This window comes from Mus caroli, unplaced genomic scaffold (genome assembly GCF_978045245.1).
Source record: "Mus caroli unplaced genomic scaffold, Mus_caroli_1 scaffold_18, whole genome shotgun sequence".
In the NCBI taxonomy this organism is placed as follows: Eukaryota; Metazoa; Chordata; class Mammalia; order Rodentia; family Muridae; genus Mus; species Mus caroli.
Genome location: NW_028227273.1, coordinates 68734384 through 68757692, shown reverse-complemented (window position 1 = coordinate 68757692; position 23309 = coordinate 68734384). Strand labels below are relative to the sequence as shown.

General features: G+C 49.0%; 1 protein-coding gene and 1 long non-coding RNA gene across 6 annotated transcripts; both read right to left on the bottom strand.

Moving 5' to 3' along the window:
• Positions 1–833: 833 nt before the first annotated feature.
• On the bottom strand, positions 834–15109 carry Ube2i (ubiquitin conjugating enzyme E2 I). 3 transcript variants are annotated; one of them, XM_021186064.3, is made up of 7 exons: positions 14940–15109; positions 10090–10166; positions 9879–9962; positions 8859–8931; positions 5423–5532; positions 5082–5161; positions 834–2813 (listed from the first exon to the last, which is right to left on the bottom strand). In XM_021186064.3, the coding sequence occupies exons 2-7, from the start codon at positions 10153–10155 to the stop codon at positions 2750–2752; spliced, it is 477 nt and encodes a 158-aa protein (XP_021041723.1). In that variant the 5' UTR covers positions 10156–10166; positions 14940–15109; the 3' UTR covers positions 834–2749. The 3 variants fall into 3 exon arrangements, with proteins under 3 accessions (XP_021041723.1, XP_021041725.1, XP_021041721.1); XM_021186066.3 differs by lacking the exon at positions 14940–15109 and adding an exon at positions 14100–14390; XM_021186062.3 differs by lacking the exon at positions 14940–15109 and adding an exon at positions 13316–13979.
• A 2762-nt stretch (positions 15110–17871) lies between these two features.
• LOC147000470 (uncharacterized) lies at positions 17872–23230 on the bottom strand. Of its 3 annotated transcripts, none has more exons than XR_015045975.1 (4): positions 23145–23230; positions 20608–20886; positions 18297–18458; positions 17872–17915 (listed from the first exon to the last, which is right to left on the bottom strand). It is a non-coding gene; the product is annotated as an uncharacterized LOC147000470 (long non-coding RNA). The 3 variants fall into 3 exon arrangements; XR_015045974.1 differs by adding an exon at positions 22470–22589 and having other exon boundaries at positions 17872–18458; positions 22862–23224; XR_015045973.1 differs by having other exon boundaries at positions 17872–18458.
• Between the last annotated feature and the right edge of the window lie 79 nt (positions 23231–23309).

Sequence of the window (23309 nt, the reverse complement as noted above, 5' to 3'; positions counted from 1 at the left end):
CGTTGTTGGGAACAACAGTGGCTACGTCTTCTAGCTGGCCAAGTCCCAGTGGATCTTGGTAGATGTAAGGTTATACTATATAGTTTTATGTCAACTTGACATAAGCTAAAATCATCGGGAGGGCAGGGAACCTCAATTAAGAAAATGCCTTCATAGGATCATGCTGCCTGCAAGCCTGTAGGACATTTCCCTAATTAGTGATTGTTAGGTAATGGCCCAGCCCATTGTGGTCCTGGGTTCTCTAAGAACAGCTGAGCAAGCTTTGGGGAGCAGGCCAGTAAGTGAGCAGTTAAGACTCCAGGGTCTTGCCCGTGTGGTGGTGGTGCACACCTTTAATCCCAGCACTTGGGAGGCAGAGGCAGGAGGATTTCTGAGTTTGAGGCCAGCCTGGTCTACAGAGTGAGTTCCAGGACAGCCAGGGCTACACAGAGAAACCCTGTCTCAAAATAACAAAAACAAAACAAAACAAAGACTCCAGGGTCTCTGCATCTGGCCCAGGCTCCTGGGACCTGCTTGGCAATCAGCTCTTTGTACTCCTGATGAGCACGGCCAGTTCTGACCATGAGCATTCCTGGAGCTCTGCCAAAAGCTCTTTTTTAAAAAATCTTTAAAAGCCTTTGTGTGTGTGCCTATTTGTCTGGGTGGGTGTCTTGTGAAGGCAAAGGATCCTGTGGTGTCAGGACCTTCCTGGTCTACAAATTGAGTTCCAGGACAGCCAAGGCTATACAGAGAGGGATGATGGGGGCAGATGGACGATTGGTACGGGAGAACCCCTACTAGGACTGAGAAACTAAGAGGCAGGGAGGAGGAAGCAGAGGACACAACCCGAGGGCTGCAGTTTGTGGAAATGTTTTAATTAGAGCATTTGTAGATACAGTGGTTAATCTGTTGCCCACAACTCCTTACCAATGAGGCTTCATGCTGGGATACCCTCCACCCCACCCTCTTAACACAGGATGGTTACAGACCACATTCTTATGTTACAAGATTCACATCTCTGGTAATCCAAGGACTGTGGTACAAAAGGAACACTTCATAGCTGGGGTCACTACAGTTTGCTAGAAACATCAGTTACTTTAGAATACTTTAACTATAAAATATATTGAATTTCCATATATTAACCATATACATGTGTACCTATTACTAAATGTAGTCAGTTGTTACAAAATAAGACATTCTGAGAGCAGGCTACACACACACACCAGCCTAAGCTCCCCAGGTGAGGCCTTGTGCTGCAAACTGTTCATCCAAGCTCGGCTCCCGACTGTACTGGCGGCTAAACGTACCCACAAGGCACTGGCAACCCAGCCCATCCAGGTGCCACCAGTTGTGTGAGCACAAGCCCCTCCAATTCCAGAGTGAAGACTCCTGGCTGCAGACCTGGCCACCCCTTGATTGGTCCCTGAACTTGAGCCACTGGTGCCTGGTTCCCATGTCAGGGGTCTTCCAGGGGCCTCAGGAACAAGTCTGACGGAGACTGATCACCGCACCTATGTCCACTGCACCTGCCTGTGTTCTGTAAGCCCTAAGATCACAGACCCAGCCCAGCCCAGGTGGGCCACTGCCAAGAGCAGCTTCACCCAGACCAGCTCCAGCAAGCGGAGTATGTGGACAGTAGTACCTGAGGTCATCCTGTGCTGAGGCCACACCAGGCTGGTCTCCTGGGCCGCAGGGCAGAGTTGAATGCAGGTCAGGAGGTGTAGGAGCTGTGTGCTCAGGTGCTCTAGAGGACCCGAGTTTGCCTGGGCCGGTGGCAGAGCTGCCTCTTCCAGGTACAAGGGTAGGGCACCAAAAGGCCTGAAGCTAGCATTCAGGCCATAGCAGGGCCCATTGTACAGCTAACAGGCAGGGAGATCAATGCAGGCCAGTTTGTCCTTGGCTCTCACCTGGCCTCAGCCTTGGTCTGGATCAGCCAGTCTTTCACCTTGCTGGGTTTATGAAGGCTGGATGTGGATTCCAACTTCATGAGGCTCTCATCGCTGCCTGGTACCTTAAGGCCCAAAGATCCAGGTGGGGAGAACAGAACACATCTCTGTACACAGTCCTATTTACAAAGAACCAGATGAAGATGGAGCTGCATGGGGCCTGGGCATATCCCTAGCAGAAGCTGTGAGACCTCCTAGGTGCTGGTCCTGGGGCTCAGCCTTGGTGCCTGGCAAGGACTGCAGCCATGTGAGGAGGGCCAGGTGGACTGAGATACCTCCTCACATTTTAATGATGATAATGCAACAAAAACCTTTATATAAACAGTTTATTTACTCTAAACAGCAACACAGACGAAACGCCATATAAACACAAAGGAAGTGGTGCAGGATGGAAATGCTGGCCAACTTTGGATCTGAGGCTCATAAGCAACAGCCCAGGTTTCTGAAAAAGACGAGGGTAGGGAAGGAGGGACAGTGTAGTTCTGTCATACAGCCAGATGGAAGCCAGAGCTCTGAACAGTGGGAAGCATGCCTGCATCCGAGCGCGACGCGAAGAAACTAGCTGCTAAGGGCTTACCAAGTACAAAAGTTTATCACTTTACAGCAGTTGAAATACTGACATCAATATTAAAATAAAAGCAAGTTTTACTTAATAATCAAAAATACAAAAGACTGAATATGCCAGTGGCGGAAATGGAAAATGGCGCCCGCTCAACCCTCCCAGGCGACTAGTAACTGTACGGAGCGACTTAGATCTGCAAAAGGTTGTAAACAAGTTCTTGCCAAGCCAATCCCTTCCTCGTCATGGAGCCCAGGGCCGCTGCTTATGAGGGGGCAAACTTCTTCGCTTGTGCTCGAACCCTTTTCTCATATTCCACTCTGTTTTGGCTAAGGGGGTCAAGAGAAAAAAAGAGAGTTAGATAGGGCGGCAACATGACCTGCTTGCTGAGATGGAGAGAACCCACCCAGTGCCTGCCCAGGAGCAGGGAGGCAAAGTGGTTGGTTATCCCAGGTGGCCCTGTGACAGGGGAGGGGCGACAATCTCCCTGAAAGGCTCTATGTCCACCTCAACCTCAGGGACAGAACATAGACAACCACATTGAAGACAGAGTGTCCTTGGCCTCCTGCAGTGTCACTGCCCATGCTGTGCTGAGCCTTTTGCTAGATAGAGCCAGGCTTTGCTGCCCAGGCTCCAGTGCAATGGTGCTCCAGTAGACTCCCACTACTGCCTATCAAGTGCAGTCTGTGGCTCCACTGCTGGGAAGCCACACCAGTGGTGAACTCACTCTACCACAGCCTCTCAGCTCAGGTGGGAACACAAGTGTGTGTGTCCACCTAGCAAGCTCAGGCAGCCTGCTCTCAGACAGGTGGAGAACAGCCCACTGGCACTAGGTTTTGCTCAGTTCTGAAGACAGGTAAGAGCATCTGTGGGCTTTCACGATGGAAGGCACGAACCCACTGTTGAGACTTCAGACCCAGGCTAGCCTGCTCTGTGAATGGGAACAGAAAGCTGATGTACGGGAACAATGTGACCTTAAGGACCACAGAACAAGAAGACATTTCCAGGCTGGGCTCCTTAGAGCAGCAGTCTTTAGGGGTCACCGTCAATAGTCCTGGCATAGCATGAGTTGCAACACATCAGTGACCTCGCAAAGTGTCCCTAGAGCAAGCCTGAGCCCAAGTTGCCTGGTCTCAGAGATTACAGACAGAGTGGCAGGTTCTTGTACTAAGGTCACCTCAGAAAGGCCCAGTATCAGAACCCAAACAGGGAGGACATAATACTTAGAAGCTCAGGCTAGTTCTGGGAGGTGGCTGACATTACCATGATGGCAGCAGCTCAGTCCTCAACCAAGAGTACTGCCATTCACTAAGCAAGGCTATGACAGCAAGGCCACTCAGGAAGGAGGGACATGAGCTTCTACACACAGTGAAAGCAGGCACAAAACATGTTACTGACAGAAACCCAGATGATGCAGGAGAGAAACCCCAGCACCAAGGACTGCACTAAGTGCTGGAAGAACAGAGCCATGTTAGCTAGCCGGGAACCACACCCTAAGGCCAACCGTGAACAGAGCTTAGTCTAAGGCAGAGTGCTGCTAAGCACCAGCGCAATGAGAGGCTCTAAGGGCTTGGCAGAAGCACACCGCTTCACGAGCTGCATACTCCTTGTGCCTGTGCCTTGTGCAGGCAGCACAGCACAACACTGATGGAGCTGGCCTGTCACAGCATCTTACACAGGGTCAGGCCTGAAAGACCCTGGAGCACAGGTAGTCAGTATACAACATTGCACCAATGGGTGTAAGCTACATTCCCAGGGATGCTAGACAGGCTTGCCCTGGCCACCAGAGAAGGCAGCACACAAGTATCAAGGTTGGGTATGCACCCAACTTTGTTCTGGTTCCTTCCCTGAGGATACAGCGCACACCCACTCCTTCCTGTCCCACATAGTTCTTGGGAAGAACAGATCTAGTGGGTTGACAGACCTCCCTAGAGCCACGGGCTAAGACAGGGGTGCCTGGGACTCTGCTCAGAGGACCTTTGCTCTATTTCCATTGGGGTGAGTAGGCGGTTGGTGCTTGAGACACAGGGGGAACAGTGGGGTCAAGGTCCCTGCAGTTAACACTAATCTTAGGAATGAATTCTAGCCACAGTAACTTTAGTCCTTGCCTACATTAGCAGGATCCTCAAGGTCAGCAAGGATGAAACGTGAGTGTGTGCACGTACATACTCGTTGGACCTCTATTTTAAGTGTTCTCCTTGCTGCCTACAGAACTGGCTCAACTGTTATTCAAGTCCTAACTGATCATGTGAGGTATTCTCCTTCAGTAGATAGGGAAAGAGCCAAGAGCACTCTATCAGCAAGGCTGTGTTATGCAACGGGTCACAACCTTTTATACACCTACCACAGATCACTCCAAATGGCCCATCAGTGCCCACACCACCTGTTCTATGCCCACAGTCACATCTGGGCCCTGTCCTTGCTCAGAGTAAGCTCTGTGTACACATGGCTCCATTGCTGACAGGTCAGATATGCAGTGTCCTTGGTGGCTCTTGTGGTGCTGCCACCCAGTGGGAGTATCCGCCACTTCCCCGGGACTCCCTCTCAGCTATCATACCCCAGAGCTCCAACCTGACAGGCAGCCAGTTGCTACTAACCAGTAAATTGTGTAGGCCTCTGCTTGAGCTGGGTCTTGAATATTTGGTTCATTTAGAAGTTCTTGTATTCCTAATAAGATCTGTAAGAGAAACAAAAACAATTGGCTCGCCAGACATGGTGGCACACACCTTTAATCCCAGCACTTGGGAGGCAGAGGCAGGCAGATTTGAGTCTGAGGCCAGCCTGGTCTACAAAGTGAGTTCCAGGACAGCCAGGGCTGTCCCCAAAACCAAAGCAAACCAATCAGCTTACATTGAGAGGCTTGTGGGGTATGAAAAGCAGTCTTGGCTACTGTGAGCAGGACAGACCCCTCAGCGGGCAGTCAGGGGCTACTCCATACCTGTTTGATGGTGATAGCTGGCCTCCAGTCCTTGTCTTCCTCCAGAATGGACAGGCACACTGTGCCAGAAGGATACACGTTTGGATGAAACAGTGGGGGCTCAAATTTACCTGGAGGACAGGGAGGGAAGGAATACTTTTGGAGGCAGATGCTGTCCCCATCTCGTGCTGCCCCTGACCGTCTTCCTGACACTAGAGCTCCTTTAAAAGATACAAACTCAGAAACTCAATAGCAGAGGGTCCAGAAAGAGGAGAGTACGCCTTTCCTTCCTGAGGAGCTGAGCCTAGACAGAGCAGCCAGAAGACACCACGGGCAGGAGCCAGAGGGGCTAAGCCTATGCTCTTCTCTCATGTTCACAGTAAGAGGAAGAGGCTAAAATGCATGCCCCAAAGACCTTTCCAGTGTACACAGGCTTCAAGTACACCACATTTCTTTACAATAGTAGAAAAACCGACTCCAAACTCAGGTGCTATTCCACAGCTGATACTTGAGAAGGTGCCTCACTTTGATCTAGGCAACCTTCTTTCGCTTTATTTTCAAACCTGTACACCCCCAAAAGTACAAGTCTAAAGGCAGCTTGTTTTTTAGCAAATGAAGGGGTCTGGGGGGTAGCTCTGTGGCAGCACACTTCCCTGGTGTACATAAGGCTTTGGCTGAGTTCCCAGTACTACAAACAAATGGGCTGAGCAGCAGCACCAACTACACACCTATACCAACTACTCTGTAGGCTAGGCAAGAAGATTACGAATGGAAGGCCAGCCTAGACATCTTAGTGAAATCTTGTTTAACAAGCAAACAACAAAACAGGGGTGAGGTGGGGTTGGATAAAGGGCTGAGAGGTTAGGAACGCTAACTGTTCTTCCAGAGGATGGGGCTCCTATGGAGACTTACAACTACTGCTGCTCTGGGGAGGGAATGAGTTTGTTCCTTCTTTTCTTTCTTTTGTTTTTTAAAAGTGGGTTTCTCTATGCAGCCCTGGCTGACCTGCCTTGAACTCTGGTGGGATAAAAGATGCCACCCCCACCCCCAATTCTGTTAAATCCTTACTGTCCCTGAGCTTTAACTAACAAAAGAAAGGTGGGAGTGTAGTGATGGAACACTGTCTAGCATCTGTGAGGCCCTGGGTTCAATCCAAAGCATCACAAAATGCTAAGTTAACGAGAATGAGACAAAGCATGGACACCGGCATTAAGGTTGAATCATAGAAACCTCCCTAAGTGCTCCGTGCAGACAGAATGGCTCTGAGTTACTGCACGCCTCTCCAAGCAGAGCTGTGAGGAAGGACTTGAGAGTGACTTATGCCATGGGCACAATGATAAGCAAATGGAGCGGGTTTGGGTGTCAAGACCCCAAACGTGTTTCATCAGTTCCTCCAGCCCATCTGTCTCACAACTGGGCCAGGCCTCCACAGAGGCACTTCTGGCAGCCACCTTAATTTTTTTTTTTTAAAACCACTGAAGAGTGATTGTACACACTCCTGATCCCAGCACCTGGTAAGCAGAGGCAGGCAGATCTCTGAGTTTGAGGCCAGTCTGGTATGTGGAGGAAGTTCCAGGACAGCCAAGGCTACACAGGAAAATCTGTTTCACCCCAACCCCAATATAATTTTTTTCCTGTTTTTAATATGTGTAGATATATATGTTTGTGGATCATGTATGTGTAGCACTCATGGAAGCCAGAAAAGGGTGTCAAATCCCCTAGGATGGGAGTTGTAGTGGAACTGTCATGGGATGTTAGAATCCAATCTTGGTCCACTAGAGGAGCAGCTAGTACTCTAATCCAGAGCCAACACTTCTGCTTTAAAGCTCACCTTATCTCTGGGTCCCTTACTCATCAGCGATTCTCGACACAAGTCTGCTCCAGCAGGCATCTTTCCAATTCTGGGCTCTTCTTTGTGTCCTTTAACTTGTACTTTGCAAACACAAGTTTACTCTTCCTTGCCAACCATGCTAACTTGTACCAGCGATACCTTGCATATGAATCTCAGCTGGCCCATGAGCCCCTCCCTGTTTTTAGCCTCACTCAGCAACAGAAGCTGCTTTGAGCTGCGTGGATCAGACATTAAGGAGCCCACCATTTTGCTGTCTGGGGGTTTAGATGCTCCATTTTGTTTCCCCTTACTCTCAATTATTTCCCAGGCTGCTACTAATACACACCTGCACCAACTCTTTGACTTCTGATTCTTACCAACCTGGCTTCCATGGTGTTCCTGTCCTGTCTTTGTGAACATGTGTGGGCATTTCTACTGGTTAGTTCTACAGAACAGTGGCAAGTCAGCTTTACTGGTGACAGCAGAGATCTTCCAGAGAAACAGCCTTCACATATCCCAGCAAGGGCCAAGAGCTTCTGCTGCCCAGCCCTTGACTGCCTCAGGTCTCCTCCTCGATAACCCAGAAGAGCCCAACAAATGTGTACTCTGCTCCGTTGCAGCCCTAGCTGGTGTCTTCTAAGACTGACTTAACTCCAGGGTCACAATTATAGCCAATCCCCGAGGCCAACACCGAGTACAAGACCTCCCTCCCATGGCATTTGGTACCACTACAACAGCTCAGTTCCAAATGTCTGCAGGCTGTGCTCCATTTCTTCACGTTCACCTTTTTCCTCCTAAGCATGCTTCTTGGTTTTCCTAGCTAGTTTTGAGAGACTTGTATCATTGTATTTGCTCAGGATTCCAGCACCACACGAAAGGAAAGAGATCAACAACTCTGTCTACCTCAATCTTAGCTACATACCCCTTAAAAGAAAAAACTAACAAAAGAACTCAGGCAGACAAGTTAATCCCAAACAGAACAGGCAAGACTCCATCTAGTGGTTCCCAATAAGCTATGTTTTAGTCCTCCTGGGGAACTCTGCATCAGGTAACATCTATATTTATAAACCAGCTCAGACCTGGCCTTATCCTGGGCAGAATGGTGGTGGTGGTGGGCACTGTACCCCCCAAGCAAGTTCTGCTGAGCTGTACAGAGATCAGTCCAGCCTTCTCTTCTGATCCCATGGTCTGGAGGCCACAGGCACAGCCTCTCACTGGGATGCTGAGCATCCCACAGAAGACAGCAGATGGGGATGAGTAAGAGTCTCCCCTCTCCTTTAGTGCTTTGAATGGAACTCAGCGCCTGATATATGCTAACCACTCACGTAATCTATGGGAACTTACAGACTCGAGTTCTCCTACTCCCCTGTGGCACAAAAGCACCCAGGAGCTTCAGCCTGACACAACTCTCCCTCTGCCATGTGTGGTACATCCTGATAGGCTGGGATTAGAGATCACACTAATTACATGCACCTCTACCCTGGGACTTGTCACCCAAGACAACTCACCAGGACCAACTATCCCAGCACTGGCACCTGCCTACTAGGCCAAGCACTCACAGACATGGCTCATAAAAGGGTGGTGGTAGTGCTGGGAAGTGGACTGCAGGCTCTTTGTACAACTTACATTTTGGTGGTGAGGATGGATAGTCATCTTTGAAAAGCATCCGTAGCTTGAACAAGCCTCCTTCCCACGGAGTCTGTGGGGAGGGAACCAAGGTTAGACCAGTGGCTCACTTGCCAAGGTAAGCCCAGGAGAAGTTTCCTGAAACCTGGCTCCTTTGGGCCTCTTCTCTAACTGCCCTACACCATTACTGCCCCCCTAGGACCAAAGAAGACCCCCACTGTGCCTATGAGGAGCTAGACAAGAGCCATCCTCAGATAAGATGGAGGCAGAAGCTGGCTTGAACACAAGTAGGGGAGCTTGCCAGTTGCTGGAAGGCTTAGGATCCACAGTTCTTAGATGCCTGAGAACACCAAAAAGCTCAACACATAAAAGATGGGTCCAGCAGCTTGTATCCGTGTATTATTCAAGCACCTTCGAGCCTATCAAGGTAGGGAAAGGGCACTACTCCCCAACCAGACCATTTTCCTAACCTCACAGCATGCGGTGGGAGCACTATGGTGCCAAGTGCCCCAACATGACTTGAGAGGCAAGAACAGCCTCAGCCTGTCAGGGACCTACTCCATACCCTGCAATTGAGCCTTGTACAGATGAACCCAAACTTTATGTTTTTGCTCAGACACTAAGCTGACCTAGAGGTCTGGGTTTGGTGAATGCCTGAAGTTATAGGAGACCATCCCTCTTACATGTACTGGACAAGGGTAGACAACTGGCTGCACTGAGGCCCACGAGTGTAAAGAAACACGGCCTGGGTTCTCCATGGGCACTTCACCATTGGGGCTTACCACTTTGTAGCCAGCAACCTTCACTTGCTCCTCACCCCCGACCCCGGGCTGTTCACTGATCAAGTGATTTGCCAAGGTCCAAGCCTCCTTACCACCACAGGCCACTCCTTATCCAGGGGAGAGCTGTGACCTGGTAGGCTAGCTGTGGTCACAAATATGCAAACTTAGGTCCCTTCTAGTAGTTCTGCTCCTTCAGATCTGTTAAGTTAGTAGGTGCAAAGCCAGAGGTCACCCTTACCCCCTTCTTTCCAGGGATAGCGCACTCCCAGTTCATCAGGTTCATTGTGCCATCAGGGTTCTTTGTTGGTACAGCTACAAAGCCCTGAGAAAGAACAGTCACAAAACAAAGCAGCTCAGACGACAAGCCTAGCTGTCCCCCAGTGGCCACAGGCTGAGACCACCACCCCATCAGAAAACCCCTCCTGCGGCAGACACAGAATGCTCCTTACAAAAGGGTGGTCCTTCCTCCAGGCTTTCCTTTCCTGCGCAAGGCGGCTGAGGGCGATCCCCGACATATTCAAAGTCCCTGGAACAGAATGCACACAGGGAGGGTTAGGGAAAGCACACACAGACCTCCTCCCCCAGCCACTGAGGGCTGTTACCAAGAAGCAGGTAAATGAGGCTGGAGTCCAGCTGGGCAAGCTGCCCTTGGAGCAAGTGCAGCCTCACACCCCTCAACCGGCCCTCAGAGCACCACTGCCGTCTCTCGTGTGCTTTACAAACTCAACTGCTGGAAGGCTCAGTGAGAAGAGCCTGCACAAAGGCTGTCACCTCCCTGGCAGACATTGAGCATCTCTGGAGAGACTTGACACCCACTCCACAGTCAAGTCCTCAGGACAGGCAGGACCTCCCAGGTGCTGCACACACTCATTTGAGGCTAGGATGTGGCCCACTGGGTCACCACAGCACCATAAAATGCCACACAGGTAGAGTGCCAGCATGGGAGTTAGAGGAGGGTTCAGGAGCAAGGGCCCTGAGACCCCAGCTTAGAATCAGGCCTGAAAGGAGGACAATCACTAAATGTACTAGTGAGAAAAATCTATACCACAGGGCAGAGCATGGTCAACTTCCATAGGCAGACTACCCCAAGAGGCCAGACTATCAGCCTACTGCTTACCAGCTCATAGTTCAGATCTGCCCTGTGACCCTGGGGGAAGGAGGGCAAGATCCAGGTTAGGCCAGCAGTCTCTGCCAGAGACCATGGCGGCACACTTGACAAGGCCCTTAGGTGAACACCTCTACCTAGGCCCACAGCCTGCTGCTTTGACTGTGATGCCCACCTGGCTATCACCTGCTTGGGCTTTTTTTTTTTTTTAAATCTGTACATCCTTTTTAATATTACTTAAAAAAAAAACAAAAAAAAAACACATGAAACAACACTCAAGAGACCCCCAAACCCACAGAGCACAGGGATTTAGGGGTGTGTAAATCACAAGAACATGACTCCCGTGAACAAGAATCTAGCAGAGCAATGGTAATTCACAGAGTTGCTTCTCAGAGGTTCCGTATTTGACCCCAGCTTCAGGCTTCCATTAGGCTTGTGGGTAAAATCTCCCAGCTGGACTAGCACTAGCCTAGTCTCTCGTTTTCAGCTCAAAATCTTCACTCTGAGGCGGAACCTTCAACCACCTCTAGACAAGAGTAAGATTCTTGCTAGAGCACATCCCTGTTACAGCTTCTGCCAGGCCTCAAGCAGACCTCCCAAGAGTTCTTGCTATTTAGACTTAGCTCAGGCTGCCCATTTTATCTGCAAAGCCGTGACTACCCTAGGATTTACTGCGTGTTCCTGACCCAGCTAGGGCCTCTAGAGCTTACACAGCTGCCCAGGCTAGGATCCCTGGGCTACAGGTGGGATGATCAGATATGCACCGCTACCTGTAACCACAGTTGTTCTGTGGCATTACCTGAACAGACAGACCCACTGGGTCAAAGCATTCTGGTGAGCCCTGCACTGAAGTTACAGATGACTTGTTTTAAGTTCAGAGTCTCACACTGTAGTCCAGGTTAGCCCAAAACTCCTGGCTAGCTCCTGGTATTGGGATTACAGGCATGAGCCACTACATCTGGCTCCTAGACCACTTTTTCTTTCTTTTTTTCCTTTATTTTTGGAGACAGTCTCACCATGTGGCCACAGCTGGCCTTGACAGTCACATACCACAGCACCTAAACTGCTTGTGATGGCTGTACAAATCCAAGTAGAGAGGGGCTGGGACTGCCATCAGAGGTGCAGCATCACCCCTGAGCCCAGAGTTCAGGAAACACTTCAGTGGGTGAGGTCATTGTAAGACAAACACTTCATATCAGCATTTTTAATATCCTGTACACTCTAAGCCAACATGAAGAACGTCTTTTAGAAGCACAAGCTGGGATTGGTGAGATGGAGTACTAGATGCTCTTCCAATGGGTTCAACTCCCAGCACCCACATGCCAGGTTACAATTGCCTGAAACTCCAGTTCCAGGGGACCTGGACACCCTCGAACATACAAACATGCAGATAATAGTGCACATAAAATATATTTTTAAACTAATAATAATAATAATAATAAAAGCACAAGCCACCAGGACAAGCCTTGACAATGTTGGCATTCCTTCTAAGCATACCTGGCTCTATCAAACATCCTGATTCCTTTTTTATAAATCACAACAGACAGTACCTATGCTCCACAAACTCCAATACCAAATCACAAAGTATACAAATTAAAGGCAAGGCTCCTCTCTTACCGACCTCAAGCCCAAAATAGAGTCCAGCCCAAACCCAACTGTCTTTCCCTAGCATAGGAGTAGAGCCTATCTAGGAACAAGCACCAAGGTTCTGCCACAAAACCCCAACACCTGCCTTAATAGTCATCTCTTAGGCAATTTACGATCCAGGTGGCACTCATCTAAGAGTGGCTGGAGCATAGGGCTTCACTCCCAATGTGTCCCTCTTTTCAACTTCTCAACGCGCAGGCCCAATCTCGTTCTCTAGCATCTTCCACTGAAGCAGCTATCCTCATCCAGCCAATCAGATGGCAGAAGATGGCAAGCAAGTCTGGGCAGGGTTTCCTAACAGGTTTCTCTCTGGAGCCCAGGGCCAGTGCTCTGGAGAAAGAAGCCTGGACACTGGGCCACACAAAGCTGTTGGGACAGTCGTAACTGACCTTAGGATAAAGTTGTGTGCCCAGAGAACTCTGTCCTAGCATCCAACTGCAGCTATCCTAAGTGAGAAGAACCGAGAAGCTAGCTCAACTGCTCTTGCCTGGACACTCAGTGTTAAGGAGAGAGAACCAGGGAATCACCAAGAGTTCAAGGTTAGCCTTGGCTACAAGAGATCCTGTCTCAAAAACAGGGAGAAGTGAGAGGTGGCTCTTATCAGAACTCTTAAAGACCTTTTGCCCCACGGTCGAGGAAAAGGAACCCTAGGAGCACACTGGCAATGATCTAGGCAGAAACTTGGGGGCAGTGCTGCTGCTCCCGCAAGCACTCCTAAAAGCCACTTAAACACAACTTGCCTTCCCAGGCAACAGTCACTTTACGAGCTAAAGTTTTGTGATGCAAAGCCCAAAACAAACAAAAAAAAACATTCCCCTACTACTAGAGACAGGCAGGACACACAGGGATGGGTCTTAAGACTCCAGGCTTCCTACAGTATACAGTGTTTGTCTGGCGACACCACCTACTTCAGAGCTACTTACCGGTCAGAGAGCCTGTGCAAGGTTGCTTATCTCCGCCCACCTCGGCAGAGGGAACATGGGTACCAGGCACTACGGCTGGCTTGGATAGGGCGAAGCGGCCTCTTTTACTCCAATGCACACTGTAGGCCCTAAGGATCCTTCAGTAAGTATACCACGCCGTTTGTTAAGTTTCCAGTGGCAGAGAGAGCCAGAGGAGGGCAGGACTGCAATCACTCACAGCCTGAATACCTTTAGAAAGAAAACAAACTCCCCTTCGACGCCCGTTTTCTGCTATGCAAGCAGGTAACTGAACTCATCCACTAAAACAACAGTTCCTTAAGAATAAAGGAAGGTAGGGCAGAGAATATGCACAAGACCCCCCACAACAACCCAAACTACAAGCCTAGCGTCTCGGTAACGAACGAAGCCTTCTGCTGTGACTCCGGGTGCTTACAGGCCCCGACACGGCCCAGTACCCACGGCCTTCCCGCACTCTCACTCGCCTAACTACGGAGCCCAGCACCGCCCAGAACGTATCTGGGAGCTACTGGGAAGCTCAGATTATCTGTTGCGGGGTCGGCGAAACTCTGTTCGCCAAGAGTAGAGGGGCAGTGGGCCGTGCTCCCAACCCTGTATTCGCCCGTGGCACAGCGGCTGGGCCCTAGTCCCCCGAAGGCCGAGACTCGGAGGCCGCGAGCGAGAGGAGGCCGCCGTGGCTCCGCTCGGCGCCTCCCGGAAGCTCACTGGGAACGGCGGCGAGTCCGGGCGAAGATGGGAGTGCGCGCGCAGGCCGGTGGCGGCTCACCTGGGCGACCGCGGCCCGGACCGTCGCGGCGGCAGAGGCGGCGGCGCTCCTTTGTCTCGGGACTTCCCTCCGCGCCCGCCGCGCGCAGCACGGAGCGCAGGACCCCAGCGGGCGGGGCGGGGCCTGAGCTGGGCTGCCCGCCGCACGCCTGCTCAGCTTACCGTCCCTCCCGTCCCGTGGCCTACGCGTCTACTTAAACACGAGCTTCCCGCAGCCCGCACGCGCCTGCCGCGCTCCCGTTGCCCGCGACCGCCTAAGGAGCCCGAGCCCGGGGCGCCTGTCCAAGCAGGCGGTGCCCTGAACGGCCGCACTCTTAAAGGGGCCGCGTCCTAAGCTCGAGGGAGCGTCTGCAAACTCCTCTTCGGGATGAGCGCGTCCACTCGAGGACACATCAGAGAGTCGTGTGAGGAAAAAGAGGCATAGATTCCCAAGGGTCATCCGGATGCTCAGAGGGCACCTTCCCGGGCACAGGCTCTGGAGGTATCCTTGGGTTCAAAGCCCGAGTCCCGGGAGCAAAGATCACTGAGGCCTAAACATCCTGGTTATCGTCGCAGTACGGTGACGATCCCCGAAACATACCGCGCTGTGACACTTTCTGCAATTGGCCAGCTCAGGAACTTGGGCGGGGTAAACCTCGAAACTACCCAATGAACTGGCCTCATACAAAGGGCCAAACGCAAGCAAAACCGACGGGGAGAGAAATGTGGATGCTCCCTAACCTACGAGTTAGCCCCCTGGTGGGGGAGGGGAATGAGCTTGCGCCGTGGGGGAGGGGCAGCACCCGCGAACAGCACCCCCCCCCCCCCGCCCCAGGCCTCTTTCCTGTGCCGCACCCCACACCTTAGTTCCACCTGAAACCCCAGTGCGGCTTCTGCTGGCCCCGCTGGACACGCTTTTGTCACGCCGTGGCCTAGTCCAGTTTCCTCGGCCAGTCCTCTGCAACCCAGCTCGGATGCTTCCTCACCGACTCACCGACGGGACGGGTACTTAGAACCGTCGGCTGGCCCTCTGGTGGCCATCCTGGCGCCTGCTCCCTTTTTTTGGCACGTGCTGGAGTGGAGGCCTTTCGGGGCCAGTTGCAGCCAACAAGGGCTTCCTGGGAATTTGGACTACGGGTCCAATTGCTGCCAGGGACTCCAGTGTTCATCTGTCAGTGTCTCCATCCATCTACTCACCACTCTCTTCTTCCTTCGTTCTCCTCTTACCTTTTGAGGTTGTCGGGTGCCCCAAAACAGGAACTAAGGTTCCATGCCCCTTGCCTACAATTGTCCAACATTCCCTGGAGCTCACCCTGTTAATTCCTCCTGTTCTTCGCCGTACTGTTTAAGAGTTAAGATCACAGTGAGCACCAGATCCTGAGGGACCTTGGTCTCTCATTGGGGCTGAGTTGTAGACAAGGTCGGCTTAGATACAAGTTCCTGACACACAGTTGTGGTTGGTGACCCCAGTAGATCTGTACCTCTAACAGAAGGCATCTGGTTTGGATCCATCCCAGCCTGCAAAACAGCTTCCAAGACTGGTGGCTCCTGGGCACTTAGGAGTGAATTGTACCATCTGGGACCAAAGTTATCAGCAGCTTGTCTGGGGGCTCTGAGTGGCCCAGTAATCTTTTTATTTTGTTTTTTTTAGCTTAGGGTCCTATGCATTATCCCTGCCTGGCCTCCAACTGACCTTGAAGTCCTGTTCTATGTGATTCCACCCCTAAATTGCACAAATCACACCATATCCACTTTGGAATCTACTTTTCAGCTAGGGTCACAGTTGAGCCTGGTCTGGACTCACGGATATTGGATTTTCCGCAGGAATGAGACTGAGGGAAAGACTGGGTGGAGAGGTGGCTGGAAATGGTATGTAGTTATTGGAAGGATTGATCTGTGGTCCACAGGGCGCTGCAGAAGGTTTAGAGCAGGAGTGTATGATGTAACGCCATGGTGTAGTGATAGTATGCAAATCACTCTAATCTCCCTAGCAGGCAAGCGCTTCTTATTACTATCCCATGTGGATTCTTTTTGGTTTTTTTGAGACAGGGTTTATCTGTGTAGCTCTGGCTGTCCTGGAACTCACTGTAGACCAGGCTGGCCTCGAACTCAGAAATCCGCCTGCCTCTGCCTCCCAAGTGCTGGAATCAAAGGCATGCGCCACCACTGCCCTGGCTCCATGTGGATTCTTGAATAAAAGACACACACATGCAGCCTTATTTTGAATATGCCCTAAGCAGCCCAACAGCTGGGCCCCTCCCAAGCGTCCATGTTGCTAACACCTACCCTCTGAGACTCCTGAATTTATCATTTACTAAAATCTATATTCCATCTTTGCTACCCCAGACACAATTTGGGGAGGGCCCCTGGGGCCGCTCATCCTCAGCTCTTACATGGCCGTATGCTTTCTCTCCTACAGCTCTCAAGACTGATCCTCCTGCTTACCCAGCATGGCGATTCTAAAAATCCCTTTTTCCCATGGTTCCCTTGCCCAGAAACTCAAAAGTCCCACCTCAGTCTCCCTGCCCAGCCATTGGCAGCCTGGCAACTTTATTTGTCAATTTGAGCCAATTGGTAGGGTCCCACTGTGCCTTGCATGCAGATGTGTGAATTCCCGTGTAATTTGGGAACCCAATTAATATAAGCAATAAACCAAATCCACAACACCATAGTACCACTTTGTTTGCTGAGTAGAGGCAGGAGACACTTCCCATTGGTCCAGGGTGCTGAGTTCAACCAGCACAGAAAACTCATATCCAGGCAGATATAGTGTTAAGACCCAAAGGCCCTTGTGCTAGAGAGAATGTCAGGAATGGTAATATGGAGTTGGCTGGGTTGGACTGGAGTAGGAGGCTATATTAGCCTAGAAACTTTATGTTTTTCAAGATACGCATTCTCAGTGGACAGGGGTCTTGACTGGGGCCATCTCTCTGGGTGTAAAGGGAAGCCAAGTGTAGCAGTGAGTTTGTGCTCCATGGCTTTGGCTCACATGCACACACCCTCCTAGGAGCTATCTGGATTCCTGAATGGAGGACACACACAAACACACATGCTTGCCAGTTAACTTTAAAATGCCTTAGCTACTCCTAAACCTTCCTCTGCTACCTCAGGGCCAATCGGGGAAGTGGTCAGTGGCCATTTAACAGAAATCTCACATTGCTGGTTGGCTTTATCTCCTGCAGTCCTATGTCCATCTGTATCCCACCGCTTCATGGCAATTTCTTCCACTATCCGCCACCTGCCGTGTCCTAGCCCTCAAAACGCTAAGGATCTGCTCCATCTCCCTTTGCCCAGTCACTGGCCTCTGGCATCTTTATTGATCGATCAAAAACCAATTGGGGACAAGAACCTTTAGCATTTGAACACGCAGATTCCCAATTGAATCAAAGCATTTGAACCAATCTCCAATAGTTAGATTAGACTGAAGTGCAGTAAGAGGTTTGTGGACCATCAGTAAACAAACCTCAGTGAAGGGCCTTGGCTGTTGTGTACACCCATCCTTTTCCCAGTTCCCCTGTAAGAGTCAGTGGCTTGGGTACTTACCTAATGTAGGAGTAGCGCCCTGTGTTCCCTGAGTGTCATCTCCTGCTCTGCTGGGAGGTTGGCTCTGCACACAAGGTTGTGAATAGGGGTTGCTACTCTAGGGTCTGGTTTCAATAAAAGATTTACAAGCAAACATGTGAATTTGGATTCCTTGTGCTATATATAAAAGCTAGTCTGCTTAACAAGGTTTTTCAACAATGAGTTTTTGGATGTGATACGAAAAACAAAACAAACTCCACAGGCAAGAAAAGTGAACTTAAATCATATTGTATTTCAGCAAACCATGTGATCAGGGCTGGAGAGATGACTTAGCAGTAAATAACAGTTGTTCTAAAGGACATAGATTTAGTTCCCAGCACCCACATGATGCCTCACAAACACCTGTAACGCCAGTTCATCCAGATCCAGGGAACCTGATGCCCTCTTTGAATCTTAGTCACGCACATGGAGCACATGAATTCAGGCAATACACACTCAGACATATACAGCTTTAAAAAGAACCCTGCGCATTAAAAAGTAATCAGTTGAGACAGTCATAGGCCATCAACAGAGTAGTAGAACGTATTGTAGACTTGCTTTTATATAACTTTAATTTTTTTTCAGTACCTTATTTTTAAAGGCTTTAACCTCCCTTGTAGCCCATCACCCACCAGAGCTGGAGGGAAAGAAAGGATACAGGATGTGGACCTGTTCAGAAAGGGTCTTTGGAGAAATCCGCAGTTCAGTTCCCAGGTCAACAGTGGCAGCTCCATCCACTCGCAAACACTTCACAGATCCCCCAGCAGTCCAGTTTGGGAGAGCTGGGAGAGTAAACCCGAATCAGCAGCAGTTGCACGACCTAGCAGAGTCAGAAGGGACACCACAAGAAGTTCTTGGTTGTGACTTTCTCAGAGAAGCAAAGATTACCAAAGAATACATGAGACTAAGGATTGCACACTAGCTCAGCCTCCATCCCTGTCCATTGAGTCCTATGTATACCCTTCAAACATCACATGTCCTCCATGGTCTTCCCTCACCACATGTCTTGACTCAGTTTACGAGTCTGTCTCAACTGACATCACTTTGTCAGTCAGCCTGAGTCCTCAGAAGCAGCAAGAAAATGCCAGAAAACCACCAGAGGTTTTTTTGGGTGCATTTCTCTCTATGGAGTCCTGACAAATGGAGGTCAATTACCCAATGTAAGGATGACCAACACATGAATGTCATCAGTGAAGAGTCCTTTGTCACATGTCCTTTCATGTGCTTGCTTTAGCAGAACATCCTTTCACTGTGTCTACACATCCTTCATGAGTCTGCCTTAGCCTTTCACCTGTGTCCACTTCAGCCAAATGTTCCTCCATGTGTCTACTTTAGTAAAGCATTCTCTCAACACAGCTGACTTTACAAAAAACCCTTAGGTTTCCACATCATGTTTATCTGTTAAGGGTTTGTTGGGATAATCTTTCTGTGCATTGTGTAAAGGTTATCTTTGAATTATTCAAATGTTGATCATTGTATCATTGTTCTGGCATAAAGTTGAGTGCAGGACGGTTAGGGTTAGGGGACTTTGGTCTTTTTTTTTTTTTTTGGGGGGTTTTTTTTCGAGACAGGGTTTCTCTGTGTAGCCTTGGCTGTCCTGGAACTCACTTTGTAGACCAGGCTGGCCTCGAACTCAAAAATCCGCCTGCCTCTGCCTCCCGAGTGCTGGGATTAAAAGGCGTGCACCACCACGCTTGGCTTTTTTTTTTTTAATTGGATCATCACCTGCTTTAGTATTTTTTAAACTTACACTTCCCTCACCTTCTGAGATCCGACTGCCAATAGCTGAGACTCAATGGTAGGAGAGAAAAGGTGGAATGTCCAGAGAGATAGAAACACTGGAAAAGAATTGGGAGACATGGGATTTGCCATCCAGACAGACATGGGATTTGCCATCCAGACATGGAGGAAGCCAGACATACCAGGGCTGCGTAAGAGGTAATGGGCCACGTGGCAAACATAGACTAGTATAAAAATATGGACTGCTTAATTAAAATGGACTGTATATGTTAAGGATGTGCTAACTTCAGAGTGGAAGCCCAGAAATGGGTTGAGGGAGAGGCTATGTCTTTGTTTCAACAGGAAATGAAAAACTGTAGATTCCTTCAAAATTAATAAAGATAAGATTTGACCGGGGAGCCCTCCTGGAAATCTTGGCTGCAGACATGAAGGAAGAAATGAAGAAGACCAACAAAATAGGTGACATTAATGTTGATCCATCTTCATGGCAACAGCTCAGAGATTGGCTGAGACATGCATGTCTGCATAGCTATTAAATCTTGTTGGCTACAGAGTCCTCGGGACTTACTGTTACATGCTATCCTTTCATATGGCAAGGACGGAGGGTTTATTTATATTACAGCTTGGTTATATAGTCCAAATGGACTTATAAAGTTTGATTCTTTCCTGCTCAAACATAGAGCAGAGAATCACCGTTAGCTGATTTGTGCACACTGCACATCATACACGTGTTAATATAAAAAAAAGTGTATATTACCTTTAAAGTTTTATGTGTTTTCATAGCAAAAGCACCAGACACCACAGAAGACGAGACAAATAGCCTAGGTGATCCAGCCCCACAGATTGCTTTAGTTGCTGTTTTTTCAAAAGATTTGCACTCAGGACAACTTCAAAGTGCTAGCCTACACTTTCAGTTTATCCTTACACTTTCCCATTACACAGAGCCTGGACAACAAATGATACAGCTAGCTCTCCTGGGACTAGGCCAATTTCCCAATTTTCTTAGGGCCCCAAGAGATGCTGTTGTCTGCAGACAGCAGAAAGCAATCTTAAGAACACGATGTCCCCATTCCCAAGAGGTGGGGTGGATGGTTTTTGACCGTTCAATGGACGATGGATGTTTGTCATTGCTTAGGGGTTTGGTCACTGTCTTAGTTTCAGTGCTGTGAAGAGACATCAGGACCAATGCAACTCTTATAGGGGACAATGGTTAATTGAGGCTGGCTTACACTCTCAGAGGTTGAATCCATTATCATTATGGCAGGAAGCATGGCAACATGCAGGCAGACATGGTGCTGGAGGGAGCCAAGAGTTCTACATCTTGATCTGAAGAGACTGACTCTTTTGTAGGCTGCCAGTAGAAGGGTCTCGTCCACACTGGGTGGAGCTTCAAAGTCCACCTCCACAATGATGCACTTCCTCCAACAAGGTCGCATCTCCTGATAGTGTTCCTTCCCGTGGGCCATGCATACATATTCAAACCACCACAGTCACAAATCGTCAATGGTCTTGGTCAGTGAGGAAACAAAATACAGAAGGTCAGATTTAGGGATCGCTTTCTCTCTTTCTTTTTCATCCCTCTATCTTTTTCTCCTTTCTAGTATTGGAGAGAAAAGGGGGGAGAGGGGATGAAAAGAAAAAAGAAGGGGGGTGTAGGAATGATAGGATACACGGGTAGATTATTGAATATACTTTTAGACTAGAAAACAACTACACGTTTCAAATATATTACATTGGTATGGATTTTGTATATTGATAGAAATTTAAGGTTTTTTTTTTACTATATATATATACATATATATAGTGTATATATGGTTTTGCTCTTAGGTATTATACCTATGTGACTCATTTAAAAATGTATTGTAAATTTCTAGTCTTTGAAAGCTACTATTACATACTGTTTATGATAATTAAGAAGTGCAAGTTACGCCGGGCAGTGGTGGCGCACGCCTTTAATCCCAGCACTTGGGAGGCAGAGGCAGGTGGATTTCTGAGTTCGAGGCCAGCCTGGTCTACAAAGTGAGTTCCAGGACAGCCAGAGCTACACAGAGAAACCCTGTCTTGAAAAACCAAAAAAAAAAAAAAAAGAAGTGCAAGTTACTTGTCAATCACACTTGTGGTCTTACCAGGTACCAGTTTAATTAATTACAAAAATAAGCTTTATTTAGCCCCTTGTAGATTTCAAAGTTAAGCTAGAAACAAGCAACATTTGCCTATTCAGGCATACTTTAGATTGATAAATGGTCTTCAAACACTTCAGAGATCTACAGAATAAGGCATTTCAGATGTCTTAATAACAAAAGGGTTTTCATGACAATGAGATACTTCAGGTCTTGGCAGCACCCCCATACTCCTTCAATAGAGTATGGGCATGGAAGTACGATCCAATATGGAGTTTGTTACAAGTGTGGCAGAGAAAATGCCCTTTCCTCAACTGCTGACAGCATGCTGTCTAAACCATGGGCAAGCAGGACACTAGAAGTCAACTGACCAACTTTGCAGAGTCAGGGTAGGCCAGTCCTTCACAATCCTGCTTCTCAGAAAAATCTGTCAGATATTCTGGGCCTGTAGGCTGAAGATGGGTGCCCCAGCCCCACCATCACAGAGCAAGCTTGGGTTACTGTCCAAGCAGCCAGCAGTCTCCATCATTTCTACAGTTTTCCAAGCTGCTTGCTCTGCATTTCCTGTACTTGGGCAATGTTGTCTTTCTCAGGTCTCTGATGGGGCTGAAGACTAGTTACTTATAGTCTCACAATTAACCTGAAGTTGAGTAGGATTTAAGAAAATATTTTCAGGTGTAAAAAGATTTATTATTATTTTTTTTGGTTTGTAATATAAGAAATGATAAAAAACAATTTAGGAGGTGGGGCAGTGGTGGCGCATGCCTACAATCCCAGCACTTGGGAGGCAGAGGCAGGTGGATTTCTGAGTTCGAGGCCAGCCTGGTCTACAGAGTTCCAAGACAGCCAGGGCTGCACAGAGAAATCCTGTCTCGGAAACCCCCTGTCTTAGTTAGGGTTTTACTGCTGTGAACAGACACCATGACCAAGGCAAGTCTTATAAAAACAACATTTAATTGGGGCTAACTTACAGGTTCAGAGGTTCAGTCCATTATCATCAAGGTGGGAGCATGGCAGTATCCATCCAGGCATGGCGCAGGCAAAGCTGAGAGTTCTACATCTTCATCCAAAGGCTGCTAGTGGAAGACTGACTTCCAGGCAACTAGGGTGAGGATCTTATACCCACACCCACAGTGACACACCCATTCCAACCAGGTCACACCTATTCCAACAAGGCCACACCTTCAGATGGTGCCTCTCCCTCGTCCAAGGATATACAAACCATCACCCCCCCCCCCCAAAAAAAAAAAACCCAGCAATTTAGGTTCTGAACTCGGGGCTTGCCAGGGTTGGATAGGGAGTAGCATACATTCTCCAAGACTACCAATACAGATGGACTGGACAATGGGAATGTAATTCTTACCTGATAGTTCTCATAATTGGTTTTTTTGTTTTGTTTTGTTTTGTTTTGGTTTTTGGTTTTTCGAGACAGGGTTTCTCTGTGTAGCCCTGGCTGTCCTGGAACTCACTCTGTAGACCAGGCTGGCCTCGAATTCAGAAATCCGCTTGCCTCTGCCTCCCAAGTGCTGGGACTAAAGGCGTGCGCCACCACTGCCCGGCTCTCATAATTGTTCTTATTGTATATAGCTTATTGCTGTTAGAGAAAATCCTTCTATTGAACTAAAAGGGGGAGATATTGGGATTACCTTTTTGTGCACCGTGTAAAGGTTGTCTATTATTTAAGTGCCAGTTGCTGTACTGGCAGAGAGTTGAGCACAGGCTGGACTTTGGCATTGTTATCTGCATTGGAGCATCACCTGCTTTAGCAGTTTGTAAACAGCCACTCCCCTTGCCTTCTGATTGGTTTAATA